General features: G+C 35.8%; 1 protein-coding gene across 4 annotated transcripts in view; it reads right to left on the reverse strand.

Moving 5' to 3' along the window:
* Positions 1-12,307: 12,307 nt before the first annotated feature.
* Positions 12,308-19,781, reverse strand: part of LOC138710145 (uncharacterized) — a 333,732-nt gene continuing 326,258 nt past the window's right edge. For 2 of the 4 annotated variants that reach the window (XM_069840773.1, XM_069840774.1), the window contains one exon: positions 12,308-15,256. In XM_069840773.1, coding sequence (XP_069696874.1) covers positions 15,106-15,256 — 151 coding nt within the window. In that variant the 3' untranslated portion in view covers positions 12,308-15,105. The remainder of the gene's footprint in view (positions 15,257-19,781) is intronic. The other 2 variants (XR_011335100.1, XR_011335101.1) reach the window with 2 other exon arrangements.

Here is a 19,781-nt window from a genome sequence, read left to right on the forward strand (position 1 = left end):
CAATGTGCTCTGCAAGGTCCATGAAACCAATGACTTTTTCTTAATGTGGAATGATTTATAGTAAAGCATGCGGGAATCTCAGCCCTTTCTTTTTCTCGTTTTCTAAAAAAAGTCTCCTCCGAGTAGCCAATTTGGATGTTCTTTTCTTTAACATTTTATCGGGCTCTAGCATCCATATGCTCGAGGGTAAAGGGTGTCCTTTGGACTGCAGTTAGAATTTGGTGACCTCTCTGCTCTACTTACATCAGCTTTCTTCCCGCTGCACATTCGGCAGAGTTATGGTGGTGAGAATCTTCACAGATGGATAGATTATAACCTTGGACTTGTTTCGAAAATAAACTTCTATTTGGGATTCCGATTTTGCTGCTCCTGCGTCCGATGTGAGTCACGGGTGAATGCAACACCGCGCCCCATTCCTCTATTGCGTCATTAGGCCTATATACCTACGTCGTCCATTTTCCTACAACTCCAACCACATAATCCCTCATACATGCACTTCTTCCCTGAAGAAGATGGCAGAGCTAGCCGTCGAAAGATTGGAATCTAATCTCCAACTCACCTGGCTGAGAACCCAAGAAGAGTTATTCTATATCAAACGCCGGGAAAGCCTCAAGTCATACTAATTTATTTGTTGGTTCACTACCCAGTATCTTATTCACTTACTCAAGTGCTCACTAGTACACTTTCTCGTCAATGTTTTTCCTGTACCATCTGATAATTTCGAAATGTGTTGCAGGGAAGCGTGTGTGTGTGTGTGTGTGTGGGTCAGACATTTGGCTGCAGAACATGTGGTTGATCCTTAGTGTCCTGCTGCAGAACTTCACCTTCAAGCCGGCACCAAACCAGAAGCTTCCAGACCTCATCAAAGTGCATGGTTTCCACCAGACATCACCAGATTTCTGGTTCTGTCCAGTGCCACGGGTGTGAACCTTTGCACAAGTGATTCTCAAACGACAACCTGTAGGCAATCCTCTCAGAGCTTTTCACTTAGGACACATGGATATGAAATTTAGCAGAGGAATCCTCGTCATTACTGATTACTTTCCAAATTAATGTGAAGTTTAGCTGGGTGCGAAATCACGAACTTTGAATATTTGATTTACATTTGTTGGAATAGAAGCAGTCCTGCAGAACAGAAGGATAACTTCCATGGGTTGGAGTTTGAGAAACTGTTCACTGCGGGAAAGCCACGTTACACCTGTGTTTAAACATAGCTACAAGCTTCAAACACAGATAGCTGGAAAAATAATAAGAATGTGTTTTATGCTGTTTATATGAAGAGGCTAGCAGTAACTAGAGAGTATTGCTATTTATTGAAGGTAAATGTTCTGTGAAGTTCTAATTGGATACAGATAAACAGATTGTTTCATAATTAAGACTAACAATTTTGGGATATAATACAGAGCAGTGCCTTACAAGAGGTGTCGGTATGCAACTGAGTAAATACAGGGAGGCTGATGCTGACGACTTCAAGAGAAACAATTATCATTTCGAAAGATTAACATTTCTCAGAAATAATTATTTTTTAGACATTCGTTTCATGGTGATGACTTTTCGATTCTCATTTTAGCATCAAAAATTCATTGAATTCTGCATCCATATATTAGCGTGCTTAAAAAGTAAATTTTCATGCCTGAAGTACTTTTAAGCACACTAATTAGAAATACTGAAAACATAAATTCCAATTATTTATTTATTATAAATATTCTCAACACAATTATTTAAAATTGAAATTACATTTGGAGATTTGATATATAAATTATTCACTTCCGAATCACTCACTTTTCTAATTACATTTATCACTTTCATTGTAATAATTGTATATTCCAAATTACATAACAAGCAGAAAACAACTTCATAACAACCAGCAAAACAATCACTACATATCCAAAGGCCATGAAATCTATCTCTTTTTATACGAATATAATACACTTTCGTCTTCAACATCATAAGTTTGCCATTGCGAGATAACGAATCAACAATTTCATTCTCTTTAAAATATAAATACATTTAGGATTCTCGAGTGACTGTTCAAAATATTTTGCACGAAATACATGCGAAACCAGTGTTTTAAGCACTTGCCGTGTTGGACAATCTTCACTTGTCATGCTTAAAATGCTATTATTTCGCAACTTGTTGCATAAATAGCAATTATAATTATGATTATTTTTATCCCTTTATCTTTTAAACACATTTACAAACACCCATTTTGTAAACATGTCCACATTATTATTTTCAGTTGCAACAAATAATTTTGCATAATGTTTTTATTACATTTATGGTTCAAGAGTATTTTAATACTTTAATTAATAATAAATCAGTTTAAGTAATGTATATTTTGCAAGACGCATGCTTCACCCTAAGCCTGAACACTGCGGGGACAGCGTGACTGTTATCAGGGAAGACTATACAGGTTCTAACAAACTTAATTACCATTCAGCTCATGCAATCTGTGATTTTTTTTCGAAACTAATTTTGAAGCTATTGATGTTACTGACGTAACACTCTTTAATTATCAACTTCAAATATCAAGGTTTAGGACAACATACTGCCAAAATCTTCTGCTGAAAAGGTAGAAAATACAGGGAGAAGCTAAGTGACGAAAAAATTAAGAAATCAAGAAAAGAATGCACAGCAGAAACCACTTTAAGAAAGAAATGGTCTAGAGTGCCGAAGAAAAAATAAACTGAAAATAATAGTAAATTACGAATGAGAAAGTACAGAGAGAAATTAAGGGCTGAAGCAATGTTAAGAGATGTTGGATATGATTCACCATCTACGTCTCAGTCATTGGGGAAGACAGTACATCGAGCACAAAGGTCATTACCAACATCTCCAAGAAAGAAACGTGCTGTTGTGAAGAAACTTGCTGAAAAGTTTGGAGTCATAGAAACTTGCGAAATTAAGCAGAAGGAAGGTGAAAACTCTCATGATTATTCAGCTGTTTCACAATTTTACGAAAGTGGTCTAGAGTCTACTGTATTTCCAGAGCACAAAGATTTTGTCACTTTCATCAATAAAGATCCAGAAAAAGAAAGAAAACAGAAGAGAGTGTTTATGATGACAGCAATGGAAGCATATAGTTTTTAAAAGTGAATATCCAATGTTCAATTAAAAAATCTAAGTTTGCTAGTTTACGACCAAAATACAGTATATACTTCCAGTTTCTGAAAAAGATAAAAATGTTTGCTGTTGTCAAATGTGGACCTTCTTACTGACGGATTATGCAAGTGCACTGGAATATCCTTTCTACTAATAAATTATTAGAAATGTCCACATGTGACTAGAATATCGCATGCTACTTGGAAAGCCAAATGTAGTAATACTGAACAGTTTATAACAAATCTATTCCCAGATAGTACAGGTGGACAGACACATAAAATGGAGGCAGTCACCTGTCCTCCTGAAACTGCAAGAAATATATTGATCAGACATCTTAAGGGTTTATGCAAACTATGTTTCTATGCAAAAACACAACTGCAAGAAATAAAATATCTGAAAGGAAATCTTACAACCTAACATGCTGTAGGCTATTACAAAAAGATTTTGCAGAAAATGTTGGAATAAAACACAAGGATGAAATGTCCACACATTGAGTCAACAAGGGTATTATCACATTTTCAGCTGTTTTGAATACTTTAAACAGTACAAAATCATATGCATTGGTCACTGATGATGTGTAACATGTAAAAGGTGCAGCATTAACATTCAACAGAATCATATTGGAAGATGCCATGCACAGCGAAGAACAGAATATTTCCACATTCTGTTTGTCAAAAAAGTGTACAATATCGTCTTGGAAAACTCTACAATATCTACTAAGTCCAGGAGAATCGTCCATTTATATTCTAATACTTATTTTTACTGTTCTGATCGTAATTTAAATACGATAAATTTCTTCCATAAGTTAAACAGAGATAAATGTAATTTGCAGTGATTATGTCAGTAACAAGTGAATGTTACATCAGTAATATTATTTGAAATGTCTGTTTTGCATGTTATTTACATTTAACAAAAGTGTTAATGATTATAAAAAAGGTAACCTACTGTATATCAGATTCATAAATTATACAGTATTCATATTGCCTTTTTACTATGTAACTTCACAGAAATTCATCATTAAACATTTATTATAAAATCTATGTCCATATCATGTTACGTCAATAATAATAATTCATAATGCGCTGTTTTAAAAGTCCTGATAGAAAACCCATCAAACAGAAGAGCATGAAGGGTTTTTTAAACTACAGGGGCAATGCCTGCATGAAATCAATGTGAACACGATTGTCCCTGGTTTAGATCCATGACTAAATATACTGAAAGAGATTTGTAGCTTGTAATTATTGTGATCATAGACACCTGCAAAATTAAGGGTCATAAAAACTTTTCTAAAAACGTATGCTACATGGTTGTGAAACTTGGACTCTCACTGTGAGAGAGGAAAAGAGGTTAAGGTTGTTTGAGAATAATGTGCTTAGGAAAATATTTGGGGCTAAGAAGGATGAAGTCAGTGGCGTATACTGGTTAAAGGGTTTGGGCTACCGCTGACCCTATTATTACACAAAATATATCTAACAATTACTTTAATTTTAATTACTATGGTAAAACTAATAATACAAAATTATTACATTATGTTATATTATAAACTTTTTCTTTTGTAATTTCCTTGGGCTACCCCCGGTAGCCCGCAAAATACGCCCCTGGATGAAGTTATAGGAGAATGCAGAAAATTACACAATGCAGAACTGCACACATTGTATTCTTCACCTGACATAATTAGGAACATTAAATCCAGACGTTTGAGATGGACAGGGCATGTAGCACATATGGGCGAATCCAGAAATGCATATAGAGTGTTAGTTGGGAGGCCGAAGGGAGAAAGACTTTTGGAGAGACCGAGACATAGGTGGGAGGATAATATAAAGATGGACTTGAGGGAGGTGGGATATGATGGTAGAGACTGGATTAATCTTTCTCAGGATAGGGACTGATGACAGGCTTATGTAAATGTGGCAATGAACCTCTGGAATCCTTAAAAGCCAAAAGTAAGTAAGTAACAAAATAACAAATCTCTGTTACACAGAAAAGTTTCCTAATAGCCTAAGAATGTGTGTTTCAAATATCATGCATATAACATTAACAGTTCCGGAGATATAAAGTTATTAACTATTTTGTGTGAGAATAAAGCAAACAATTAAAGTTACCAGAAATTTCAAACAAAGTTTAGTGTAATTTAAAAACTATGTGCACCAGAGCTTTAAAAGTGACAGCTAAAAGGTTCATAAATGTGCATCACATTTTGTGTCATCAAACTTCTTATTGTAATCTGTTTTTAAGTTGATTTTAGTTCCTTTCTTTGCTAACATATCTGCTTTCTCGTGACCATTCAGTCCACAGTGGGCCGGGATCCATTGGAAGACCACTTTTTTATTGTAAATGTGGGGAAGCAAGAAGGATGACGACTTCATTGTGAAATCCAGAGCAAAAAAAAAAAAAAACACACACACGTACACACACACATACGAGAAATGAGGGGTAGTTTGATCGGTGTTCATTATAGATGCCTGTTGCTAGTAGCCAGAGTTGGGGTGTAGTCAATATATACTGCAGGGCTGTGTCTTCTGCAACTGGTACTGATGATTTTAATTTGCTTCTTTTGTGGTTTATGGATGGAAGTATAGAAGAATGTGTTCCAGATCTTCATCATGATTATTACACCACAGACAAGTAGGATTATCAGAAATGTGAAATCGGTGTAGGTATAATTGAGTGACAATGTGATCTGTTCTGGCTCTTGTTAGGGCAAGTTTTTGTACATTTCCAGGTCATTTGGTTTCTTTTGTACAGACTGTAAAATTTTTCCTTTGTCAGAAGAGAGCCAATTGTTGATCCATAGGTTTGTAAAATGAGACTTCACTGAAGCAAAAGCACGGATAGAGATACCACTTGAAGAGGTCTTGGTTGTAAATACAGTATGTTGCCTGTTTTGCAATATTACCAACTTTCTCATTTCCAGGTATACCACAATGACTAGGTATCCATTGAAATGTCATTTCCTTTTGGAGTTCTTTTAGTTTACTTAGTTGTTTCCGAAGTGGAATAATTCTATGTGCACATAGGTTTGGTACATATTTAATTATATAATTGGAGTCGGTAAGTATGGAAATAGATTTTTCAGGAATTTGAGTAACACACTGAAGAGCAGCATCAATAGCTAGCAATTCAGTGTCAAGACTGGAGGAAGATGAACATGGTATGAAATAACTTTCTTGATATTTTGGAATGCGTCTGTTTTATAATGCTTATATACGATCAAAATTGACCTGTGGATGTGAAATATGGGGAGGAGCATCAGCAACTCATCTACAAAAAATTTCTGTTCTTCAAAACTCAGCCTTAAGATTATGCCTAGGAGTACCAAAAACCACATCACTGTTGCCCTAGAAACTGAATGTAATATTCAACTAATCAGACAAAAGGCTCTAAAAATACATTTAAAATTTTGTGTGATGAAATTTTCAAATTTCAAAGATTATTTTAAACCAACATTTTTCATTTTAAAAGTTTACTGGTTTTCCACCACATTTAACCATCCTTGCCCCTTGAAAACCTTGTGCACCAGAGCATAAATTCGTATTAAATTTTATGTAATATATATTTCTCACACATCAAAATGTATTTTACAGTAAACATATTGTTTTTAATTCACTGGTTTTTCACAATATTAAAGTCATTCTCTCTCCTTAACATCCCATGTAGCATTTGCAATGAATTTCCCTATTCCTTTCCTTTTTGTATTAAAGGTTTTCTTTTGTTATTGGTAACCTATTTTTATTTAGTTAATATTAAGCAGGAATATGAATGCTTATAGAATAATTCATTAATAGTATATGAAAAAAGAAAACATCATTATGTCCGAAGTTAATTTCACCTCCTTCCATTTCAAGTAGGGGATGGAGGTGGGAGTTGCTGGGAAATATAATTTTCCCTTATCATTGGTGAGCCGTGCCTACTACCATGGCCGTTTACCTACTACGTCACTTCATCCGTCAGAGCGCTCTCAGACGTCACAGAATAGATAGCGCTATCAATCCCTTCATTTGTTCTTTCCAAATAATCCTATTGGCCGGGTCATTACTTCTCACGAGGATAGAGGGGTAGAGAGTTTACCTGTTTTAACGGAGATACACGGAACGTCACTTGGGTTCCGGTACGCGGCAGATACACTTAATAAGATTTAGGCTCTCGTACGCGGAGATATTCGGAAACAATTGCCTTAGATTCAAGCTCTCGTACACGACAGAAACATTTAACAAGACTTAGCATTTTGGTACGCGGCAGATATAGATAATGTGACTCGGGCTTTGTACATGCTGGAGATAGATCAGTGGAGTAGTTAAATTGCGTTGTGTGTGTTTGGGATTTTAGTGGATCGTAGTTTGAAATATCGCTTGCTAGTGATACGTCTTGGGGGCAAGTTTTAGTATTTGCATCGAGTAACATATTTGTGAGATATATGTGTTTGAGGTAAATTGTATTGGGAATTATGTAAGGAGATATGATTTGAAATGTGAGTTCATGTTCCGAGACGGTTAGAGTGATAAGGCAGCGATTACGGTCTCACATATGGTTTTAGTGTTTTCCCTGCTCCAGTTTGATTGTCGCTTTCCTTCACCGCTATTTTCTTATCATGTGCGTCGAGTTTAGTTGCTATTTAAATGATCCTTGAAATTGGAATTATCGTCCGTTACTTATTACGTGCATAAGTCTCCATCCCTCTCTCTCTCCGTTGGGTATTCATTTGGTAAAGTGCAGAGATTTGTGTTAGTGCTATTTGCACAGATTATGTGAGCAATATGTGCAATGGGTAATGTATAGTGATCTGTCATGTAATGCCTTATGCTGGGTAGAGATTGTCTCTTATTGAGTGTATATGTATTTTTAGTTTGGTTAGTCAGACTGAGTGGTATCTATGGTCGAATGGATCATGTATTAAATTAATGTGCTGGCTGGCTGTTGTGTTCAGATTCATACTCAGATAGTTAATATATATATATATATATATATATATATATATATATATATATATATATATATTTAGAGAGTGGTTCATGAACATATGGTTAATAGGTTAGTCACTGATGGTCGAGAGACGGCCATATTAGATGATTTAATCACTTATAAGTGTGTTGGCCTCAGTCTTGTGATACTTACATGATTTACATATCCTGGGGATATCATTTCAGATTAGTTTGTCCTATTTTCACTTATCTATTTCATGTTTCTTGTTATTTCATTTTTCATTTATGTACATTGTTACTTATTATTGTTAATTATATTTGTTTTACAAATTCACACTATTCATTCTAAAAGTCTTCCACTGCGCACACCCAATCCTTTCAATGTGCCGTCCACCTGGCGAAAGCAGCCAATATAAGAAAGATAAAGAGAAGGAGTGGATGATCGTACCACCTCCCCTCCACATTGGCAACATTGTGAGGGCTCAGAAAAATGAGGTTCTATTTGACATTTTTAGCGAAATCGAGATTTTTACTGCAATGAGTAGTACTAAGTTAGCACTATCTACCATATGAATTTTATGTTGATATTGCAATTATTTTTCGTCGTACAAACAATTTGATGAAGATCTAATTGCACTTTTGTGTGTTTCATGACAGTGACGATATTTTCAATAATATGTCACATTAATGTATAAAATCAGTTATTTTATAATATAATATAATATATTATCATTATTAGTTTTTGTGCATTATCTATCTTCGTAGGTCATCCAGCTATTTGCTGACAACACACGTGTTCCACTATGAATTTCCTCTTCTTACAAATGATAGGTAAAAGCACGATGCTGGCTAACTAATTCACGAAACACGAAAGGAAGGGGGGCAACCAATTAAATAAAGAAATTACTTACCTAGACGGAGCAGAAGAAAATATATCCGTTGTAGAAAGTTCAGCCACAAATGTTGATGAACGTTAGGTTTACAAAATGACTGAGTAACATCAAATTGAAAGGTAGAGGTGGAGGGGGGGGGGAGGAAGGAAACGTATTGGAGTACTGGAAATCACGTGTGTAAGGAGAATTTATATTATAACGCGGACTATATATATATATATATATATATTCGGGGGTTGCTCACTCAAATGGGATACCTTACTTACTGGCTTTTAAGGAACCTGGAGGTTCATAGCCGCCCTCACATAAGCCTGCCATCGGTCCCTATCCTGAGCAGATTAATCCAGTCTCTATCATCATATCCCACTTCCCTCAAATCCATTTTAATATCATCTTCCCATCTACGTCTCGGCCTCCCCAAAGGTCTTTTTCCCTCCGGCCTCCCAACTAACACTCTATATGCATTTCCGGATTCGCCCATACGTGCTACATGCCCTGCTCATCTCAAACGTCTGGATTTAATGTTCCTAATTATGTCAGGTGAAGAATACAATGCGTGCAGTTGTGTTGTGTAACTTTCTCCATTCTCCTGTAACTTCATCCCTCTTAGCCCCAAATATTTTCCTAAGCACCGTATTTTCAAACACCCTTAACATATGTTCCTCTCTCAAAGTGAGAGTCCAAGTTCACAACCATAAAGAACAACCAGTAATATAACTGTTTATAAATTCTAACTTTCAGATTTTTTAACAGCAGACTGAATGATAAAAGGTTCTCAACCGAATACTAACAGGCATTTCCCATATTTATTCTGTGTTTAATTTCCTCCCGAGTATCATTCATATTTGTTACTGTTGCTCACAGGTTTAAAATGGGATAAACCATTATTTAATGCTTGTGAAATATAACATTATTGTATACGTGGATTGTCATTCATAGGATGAATGACCTGTAGTGTATCATTTATATTGATTAATTCATGATCTTGTTCTGTCAGATGCGTTGCAAACTTTCATTTTCGTTTACTGTATTTGAAATCGGAAACATGTTCATTAAACCAGGTTCTGTAATTTCTGTGAGTTTGACCAATGTATTTGCTAGGCCAATTTTTGCATTGTAGCATATATATGCCACTTTTTTGAAATTGATCTCTATTATGTATCAGTATGTAATTACTTAATTCCGATTCAGTTGCATGTTCAACTATGTAAGCAAGTTTTAATCCTAGTTGAGTGTAAGAGAAGGCCTTACAGCCTTAACTCTGCCAGGTTAAATAAAGCCATTATTATTATTATTATTATTATTATTATTATTATTATTATTATTATGAAGTTTATTAGGTATGACGTTATTTAATTTATTATTAGCGCAGAAGGCAATATTCATATTGTGTTTTTTGAGGAAGTTGTTCAATTGGTTAGAAACTGGTCCAAAGTACGTCATGCTTGTTCATGTTTTTTGGGGTTATTAGTTCAAGGAAAGTGTGTTGAGTTCTTACGTTTTTGGAGGAGGCTGTCTACTGTATGTTTTTAGAAACCATTATCTTGGGCTAAACAGATAATATAAATATATTCTTTATTATAATTAGATTTACTTAGTGGAATAGTTAATAATCTATCAATGAGGAAACGAAATTTACTAATTTTATGAGTTTCTGGGTGGTTAGAAAGCTGTGTTGAGAATGATTATTGGAGGTTGGTTTCCATTATATGTCAAAATTAAAACGGAAATGTTTTATAAAAGTTTTGAGGTCTAGAAAGTTTATTGATCAGTTAACAGCTGACTGGGAGGTGACTGGGGCGTAACCTTTGATAATAAGTTATCCTGGAAACAACAAGTGGAGAAAATTAGCTCCCAAACTTCAAACCAACTGAGGATCCTAAAACGCCTTCCAGGATGCAAATGGGAATGTGCTCGCTCAACTTTAAGCACTACATATCAAAAGTATGTTCTTCCTGGAATGTAAAACACACAATTGGTCGACTCTAAGACTGTAAAAATAACTGCTGTGGATGCCATGTTGACCCTCAGAGAGATCCATGCTGTTGTATGAAGAGCTAATCAGACTATCGGATGGTCAATACTGGTACAAATACGAAAATAAGAAAGAAACCCCAAAACACAACATGGATTTGTGAAGAAAGTACGTAAGCTAAAAGAACAATATTCAATTATATCAAATGAACCCCAACCCATGATACAGAATCCAACTGAAATAGAATCCCATGACTGCTTCACAGACCTAAACCAAAGTGTTTTTAAAAAAGGAACAGACACAATGAGTCTAAAGCTTTTGGCCTTGGAGACTATCAACAGTAAATACCCAGAACCTGAATGGCTCAGAATATACACAGATGGCTCACAAATACATGGTTACCCAAATGCAGGAGCAGGGATATACAGCTACATCTTCATTTTTTATAAATCTAAATTTAACAGAAGAAATACTGAAATCAGAAGTAAACACTGAAATACTGAAACAATTGTCTTTAGAGACAATTAATATTAGGTACCCTCCACAAAACTGGCTTCATTTATACACCGATAGATCCTTGATCTCCAGAGAACAAGGTGCCGGTGCAGGTGTTACGTGCTGTCTCTTCTCACTTTATAGATCTCATGGGTATGGAACAACAAGTTTTGATGGAGAAATCATTGCAATAAGTGAAAGTCTCAGGAATCTTCTATGCCACATCAATAAATTTAAAAATGCAGTTATATTGTCAGACTCCAAAGCAGCTATTCTATCAATCGTATCTAAACACACACCTTCATCTCAAACAGCAGAAATAACTAAAATGCTCTCTCAATTAATATCACTCAATAAAAGAATTGTATTCCAATGGATACCATCCCATTGTGGAATCCTGGGAAACTAGAATGCGGATGCTTTAGCAAAGCACTGCTACTTACAGACCTGTTACTAAATCTACGTATTACTCTGTGAAAAGATTTATTAAATCTACATACTTAGACTTCAACAAACAAAATTTGATAACACAATCTCAAGGGAAAAAATGGAAGTCTCTGCATCATAATCCACAGTTAATTCCCGATTTACCACGAAAATCGTCTGTAGCTGCATTTAGATTGGCAACAGGCCATGACTGTTTGGCCAAACACCTGCATAGAATTGGAATATATCAGTCCCCTAACTGCCCATTGTGCAACTCAAACCAAGAAATGGATTCGTAACACCTCAAAATCTGTGCTTCAGTGGCTGGCCATGATAATATCTTTGAAAAATTTTGGAGTGCAAGAGGTCAAATGACTTTATTGACAAATGCCTGGCATTAGAAAACAATGACAACTATTTATAAATCCATCAGATCATTCAAAACAGCGTTCGATGGAGAAATCAAGCCATTCAAACAGCATTAAACCAACTTCTACTGCATGTTGCAAAATTCTCCAAGACTGTCATCCTGAGTGATTCAAGATCTGCCATAGAATCAATTGAGCTGCTGCATCAGTGGAGATTCATGACTGCTGCGAGACACTGAGGAAACTCAAATTAGCTCCTGTGGATCCCTGGACACTGTCACATTTCTGGCAATGAACAGGCAGATACATTAGGAAAAAAGCTGCCATGCTCACTAGTTGCTTCAAATCAGTATCATACCACTGCTCTAAACTCTACAAATGAAGGAACAATACCTCATGAGTTTAGAATCAAACTGGAAGACTTTTTTACATGGCCAAGACAAGAAGCTCTATCAGTTTGGGTTACTTCAAACGCCCACCTGCATGCTCTGTAATCTGGATGAAGATATGGACAGGGCCCACTTAATGTGATGCCTGGCCCTTCGCAGAACAGAAACTATTGGGAAGCCAGGATTAAGATAATGAATCAGATGGACAATTGATGACTATTTGTTAATGTTCCATGCCATTAGAGAAATAAATAAATATTACCAATTCCTTTCATGATTTACACCCTATCATAAAGTTCACCTCCGAGTCAGCTGTTAACCAATCAATAAACTTTCTAGACCTCAAAACTTTTATAAAACATTTCCGTTTTAATTTTGACACATACTGGAAACCAACCTTCACTAATCATTCTATACACAGCCTTTCTAACCACCCAGAAACTCATAAAATTAGTAAATTTCGTTTCCTCATTGATAGATTATTAACTATTTCACTAAGTAAATCTAATTATAATAAAGAATATAATTATATTATCTGTTTAGCCCAAGATAATGGTTTCCAAAAACATACAGTAGACAGCCTCCTCCAAAAACGTAACAACAACTTACAAAAAACTCAACACACTTTTCTTGAACCAATAACCCCTAAAAACATGGACAAGCATGACCTACTTTGGACCGATTTCTAACCAATTGAACAACTTCTTCAAAAAACACAATATGAATATTGCCTTCTGCACTAATAATAAATTAAATAACGTCATACCTAATAAAAAATTTCATAATAGAGATCGACTTCAAAATAGTGGCATATATATGCTACAATGGAAAAATTGGCCTAGCAAATACATTGGTCAAACTCACAGAAATTACCAACCCAGTTTAATGAAAATGTTTCCGATTTCAAATACAGTAAACGAATATCAAAGTTTGCAACCCATCTGATAGAACAAGGTCATGAATTAACCAATATAAATAATACACTACAGGGCATTCATCCTATGGGTGACAATCCACATATACATATTGCTGAAGAATTTTATATTTCACAAGCATTAAATAATGGTTTATCCCTTCTGAATGAGCAATTCCCAAACATACATAGTCTGCTTTATAATTTAAATTCTCCTTACACACGTGACTTCCGATACTCCAATATGCTTCTTCCCCACCCCCCACCCTTCAATTTGATGTTACTTAGTCCTTTTGTAAGCGTAACGTTCGTCAACATTTGTGGCTGAACTTTATACAACAACGGATATATTTTCTTTTGCTCCGTCTAGGTAAGTAATTTCTTTATTTAATTGGTTGCCCCCCTTCTTTTCGTGTTTCGTGAATTAACATCATTTGGTTACAAATCATAAATAATTTTCATTATTAATCCTTTCAATATAGTAAATAAGAATTTGTACATACTTTCAGATTACAAGACCACGCATGTCTCAAGTGTTACTCCAGTCTTACCACACATGAAGCTGCATATTCACCTCTCTTCACTACTCTGCCAATTCACATCAGCATATCGATCTGACATTTGTAAATGCAGCCTTCATGTTAATCTTGTTATGCAGTCACATTGAATGGTGCTTATGCTATTTATATAGCTTAATCTTATACTCATAAAAGTGAACTGATCATTTACTTTTTAACAATTCTATTCTTGTACATACAGTTTTTACTGTTTTATGGTACTATTATGAATTTTACTCATTTACTTGTGACTCAATATGTGATATCATAATTCATTATGCATCCGAATCTATTTTATAAAACCCATGGTTTCACCGATTGTTTATAATACTTTGTTCATAAGATTTTGTAGGTTAATTGGGGATCTAATGATGGTTCCTTGAACCGAAAACATTCATCAAAATGTTAAAATAAAACATTTATGTTATTGTAATATTAATAAAACTTTTGGAATTTCTCACAGCTTATCGGACCCAACATGGTCTTTAAATATACTTTCCAACAAAATACCACATAATCTTTAAAAATTCTAGAACATTCGTAATTACTAACTATATTCAAGAAAACAAAGGAAATGCATGAGTTTAGCTTGCAGTAAGTCTGTTGCCATTCACAGATTAATTTCAGTGCACTTTAGTGGCAGCAAAAGAAAAGAAATTTCTTGGGACGAAGTGTTAAAACAAGAAGAACCAAGAAAAACGTACACCCCTTTCCTGTTGCATGGCCATAAAAATATGATTAATTTATAATACGCCTACAGCTCCAAACATTTCTAAGCATGTTGTGACTATCGGAAAACGAAGGAATTAATGGAAAATGCGACCACATGTGCTTAATTATCGCCGCATTGAGTGGAACCAAGGGACGGAGCATGAGATTCAGACATTTTTAGCACATAAAGAAAGAGATCGCCAAACAAAATGAAAGATTTAATGGTTGGTAACATTAAGGAGTGCACATAATTCACTACTACTGTAACAGCTCAACTTTGAACAAGTGGGGAGGGAAATATAAGAACAGGCTGAGGGCGATCTATCTGAAAAATGGCTTTAGACATACAATTTATAACTACTTACACATAAAACGACTACAAAGCCCACAAAATATATATCTCAAACATGAACAGCAGCAACTCTTCGTTGTTTCCTCCTCCTCCTCATCTTCTGCTGATGTGGGATTTGCGGGATAACACACAAGGCCTCGAATGGTCCTGGGTAGCCTGCAAGCAAAATTAACTGCATTCACAGGCTTTCATTGAATGGCATATTAATAGGGTGAGGAGTCATATGCAACTGCATATTTTACTGTCCATTTGCAAATGATGTAAAATCATTTTAAACAGCTGTAATGCAGAATGTTCAAAATCAATTCTACATATTTTTGCATATTTCAGGTGTTCCTGTACATAAGAGACTGCTGAGCATGTAATGTAGCACATTTTCAGGTATAAAGCCCCAAATTAAGATATTTTGTAAAACAATAATATTCTGAAATGTTTGTCAGCATATAATATTTTTCTCTTAAATTGTACCCAATGGCGATAAATTCCTTGCATATGCAGTGTGGGTGTGCAAAAACCAAAACCACCACACTATGCTTTTGCTACAAGAAGCATTCCCAAACACCTCTACTTCATCATCATCCATACAAGTTGTAGGCCATTACAATCTCATAATAAAGAGGAATTTTCTCCCCAGCTCTTTTTGGGACGTACCAGAGATCTCTTCCAATGGGACTGATAGTGAAGCATAGCTTTTGGGATTCTAGGGGATCTCATACATTGCAAATGGCTCATCCATTTGTTCTCATATTTCTATATGAAATGGAGCATTGATTCCAGACCAAGAGGACTTAAATATAATAGAGGGGTTCAATCGCCGCTAACTCTTTTAACCGACACTACGAACGCTACCATCGTTTCTTATCAACATTCCGGCACTGAATTCAGATGCCAAGAAATGGACAATGAGCATGCGTGCTTTTGGTTTAAGTTGTCAGTCCTGTTAAGGTAGGAAGGTGAAAGAAAGAACCGAAGGAGAAGGAAGACATCTTGATTTGTCTTGTATCTGTTGCGTACTGTGAAAGATGCCATCGTATGTGAAGTGTGAATATTTGAATTATAGAAATAAGAAGGACAGCCACTCAAATAAGTGTTTCTTCAAAATATCGCGAGATAGTGAACGGTGAGTTTTCATTTACAATAATAGTAATTTTATCACTTAAACAAATTTGATGTACTGTAGATTTTTCTAGTCACGTGCATCATTATAAATTATATAAGATACCGGATACTATTCGTGTGTGTGTGTGTATGTGTATATGTATATATATATATATATATATATATATATACACACGCATCTATATATAATAATAAATTTAGCTTCCCTTATGGAAAGGTTGCCAGATTTGATAAAGCGTATTACATACAATTTGGAAACACACCTAAAAGGTAAAATGATATACATTTGAAACGGTTAGGAAATCGAAATGCAAAATGTCAGAAAAATTTACACCTAAGTAGCGTTTGTGATCATTTACAGTTAAGAAAGGGGGGGAAATATCATCAGATAGGTTAGAATGATTTGAATGCCATATACCACGAGAAAAATAATAGTATGGATTGATTGGCATTGATATCTAAACCAATTAACAGCCATCGGTTAAGATAACTTGAAATTTCCATTATCACTCCCATACAAATGATTTCTCAATATCTGAACCGATCCTTTGAGGGCACTAATGGCTATTTCCTTCACAATGCTGTGTGTTAGGCCCAAGTTTTTACATGTGTTGGCAAAGAAGGAGGATATGGTACCTCGTGCTCCCACCATCAGACCTATCACATCAATGTGGGACAGGCTATATTTATCTTTATAGAACGGGGATTGTTGGTTCATAGATCCGTTTCTTTTCACTGTCCACCTCATGCAGTTGATCTGCATGTGTCTCAAATCTGATGGTGGGATCAAGAATATATGCCGAGTTGTTCTTAATGGCAATGATATCAATTCGCCGAACACTTCCTTGTGTGGCTAGTCCCTGCACCTCTTGATGGACTGTAAACCCTACTTCCTTCAGTGCCTCGGCCAGCATAGAACAGACAGCATGGTGACGGATGTTGCGAAGGGCCTCACTATAGGGGCAGAAGCCAAGGATATGGGGAAGAGTTTCAATCTCGCTGAGACAGCGCCTACAGCGGGTACCATTCCGACTTCTACCCGGTACAGCTCGGACCGGAGCGACATAGCCTATCATTTTAAGGGCGTCTATCCATTCTGAGAGCGTTAGACCTTTGTGATTTCTTATCCAGCTGTTTGCTGGGGGGAACTCTTTGTTAAGAATCACTCCTTTACCCTTTTGTTACAATGTACACCAATTTTCAAATTCTTTGTCTCTTAAAGCGTCTCTAACTTTTCGACAGTCCACAAAATTTTCACGATTATTTAAAGAAGAATTAGCAGGAGTTAATTTAAGGCTCTTTAAACATGTTTTACTCTCCTCAATAAGGTCCCTAGTGGAAGTAATGTAAGGATCATTAGTTTTGTGTAATACCCTTAAGCCGTTAATGTGTTGTAGCATGGATTCCCAGCATACCTTAAAAAGACCAAGACCTTTATATTTACGATGTGTATATATCATAGAATCGGGTGTGTCAGCTGGTAGTTGCAAAATTTCTTTCAGAGTGTTTTTAATAATTTTATCAGCATTATCTAAAAAAGTATTGGGTATTGTTTTCAAGGGTATTGTCTGAAATGTGTAGATTAATGATGGGCAAATTGAGGAATTTAATATACAAAACTTTTGATCAGGATGTAATAAAGGAGACGAAATTAGCAAATCTAATCTAGTTTTCAGGTCGTTTAAAACGGTTTGGGAATCAAATATACAAACATCAGAAAAATTAACACCTAAGTAGCGTACATGCTCATTTGCAGTTAAGCATGTGATAGTAGTGTCATCAGAAATGTTTAGTTGATTTGGATGCAATTTACCGCGAGAAATATTAATAGCTACAGATTTATTTACATATATATCTAAACCGTTTGAGAATAAGGTGCTTAGGAAAATATTTGGGGCTAAGCGGGATGAAGTTACAGGAGAATGGAGAAAGTTACACAACACAGAACTGCACGCATTGTATTCTTCACCTGACATAATTAGGAACATTAAATCCAGACGTTTGAGATGGGCAGGGCATGTAGCACGTATGGGCAAATCCAGAAATACATATAGAGTGTTAGTTGGGAGATCAGAGGGAAAAAGACCTTTAGGGAGGCCGACACGTAGATGGGAGGATAATATTAAAATGGATTTGAGGGAGGTGGGGTATGATGATAGAGACTGGATTAATCTTGCACAGGATAGGGACCGCTGGCGGGCTTATGTGAGGGCGGCAATGAACCTTCGGGTTCCTTAAAAGCCATTTGTAAGTAAGTTATATCTAAACCAATAGCTTTGAAACGATCAATAGCATCCTTGTGAGTTCTAAAGCAGAGTTTTTGTTTTTAGCTATGATAACAGTATCATCTGCAAAACCAAGTACAGTAATAGGTTTTAAACCTGAAACAAGATTGAAACCTTATTTGGCAGCGATCGAGTCTTCTGACATTTCATTAAGGATGTGATCAGTACATAGATTGTATAATGCGGGTGAAAGGGGCAATCCTTGCATAACTCCTTTTCGCAAACCAATGGGATTAGTTTTTTTATGATTGTTTTCTACTCTAGTGGAATTATTTAGTTGAAGTTTCAAAATTAACGTTTTCAACAAGCTTGGAATAACCAAGCTATCTAATGTGTTTGATAGGTACAAGTGCCCGATATTATCGAATGCCTTACTAACGTCAAGGAAAACGAGAGTTGCATCACATTTTTTAGATTTTGCGGACATTGAAGTGGACCTGAGAAGGGATGTATTAACTATTGTTCCTGGAGAATGTGTAAATCCCCTCTGATGAGGATTGAATTTTATGTATTCCCGAAGGCATTTATCGAGGACACATTCAATTACCCTACGTAACACGGAACAAATAGTAATTGGTCTCCAGTTTTTAAAGTCATTTTCGTCACCAGAGTTATAAAGGAGAACACTTCTTGCGGTCTGGAAGCATGGAGGTACGTGCCCAATATGGAGCATTCTTGTAGCTATGGAGGAGATGATTTCTGCAGCAGTATCATCCTTCAGAACTCTCATCAGGACGTGGTCTGGGCCAGGAGCGGTGTCCACCGCGATTCGAGATATTGAAAGCGCAACTTCTGACTTGGTGATAGATTTCTGGAATGTTTCATCTAATTCGAGTATTTCTGCTTCGGTGTAATGGGATGGATATTCTGATCGAATATTGTTATTTGGTTGAGAAAAATTTGAACTGTAAAGTTGTTGCATCTCGCTGACATCTAATTTGCACGTTGGTTTATTTTGACTCAGTACTGTTCTTATTGCTTTCTGCCGTTGATTGAAGTAATCAAATTGTGTTTTCTCATAAAGAAATCTGTTTTTTCTTTTCTGTCGGTCTCGTTTTGTGGCTCTTTCTGGGTTAGTGGATCTGCTGTAAGTCCTCTGGTTATTTAAATTTTTCTTTAGTTTTCTTGCTTCGTAATATTTCCTGGTTGGATGTTTGGGTCCAGGTAGATAATCAATTGCTTCGGATAAGAAAATCAGGAATTGCTGTGTCACATCATCAAACACATTGTCGGATAACTGTGCGCTAAATTTATCATTCCAAGTAGAAAGATTTTGT

This window comes from Periplaneta americana, chromosome 12, assembly GCF_040183065.1.
Source record: "Periplaneta americana isolate PAMFEO1 chromosome 12, P.americana_PAMFEO1_priV1, whole genome shotgun sequence".
NCBI classification, from domain to species: Eukaryota; Metazoa; Arthropoda; class Insecta; order Blattodea; family Blattidae; genus Periplaneta; species Periplaneta americana.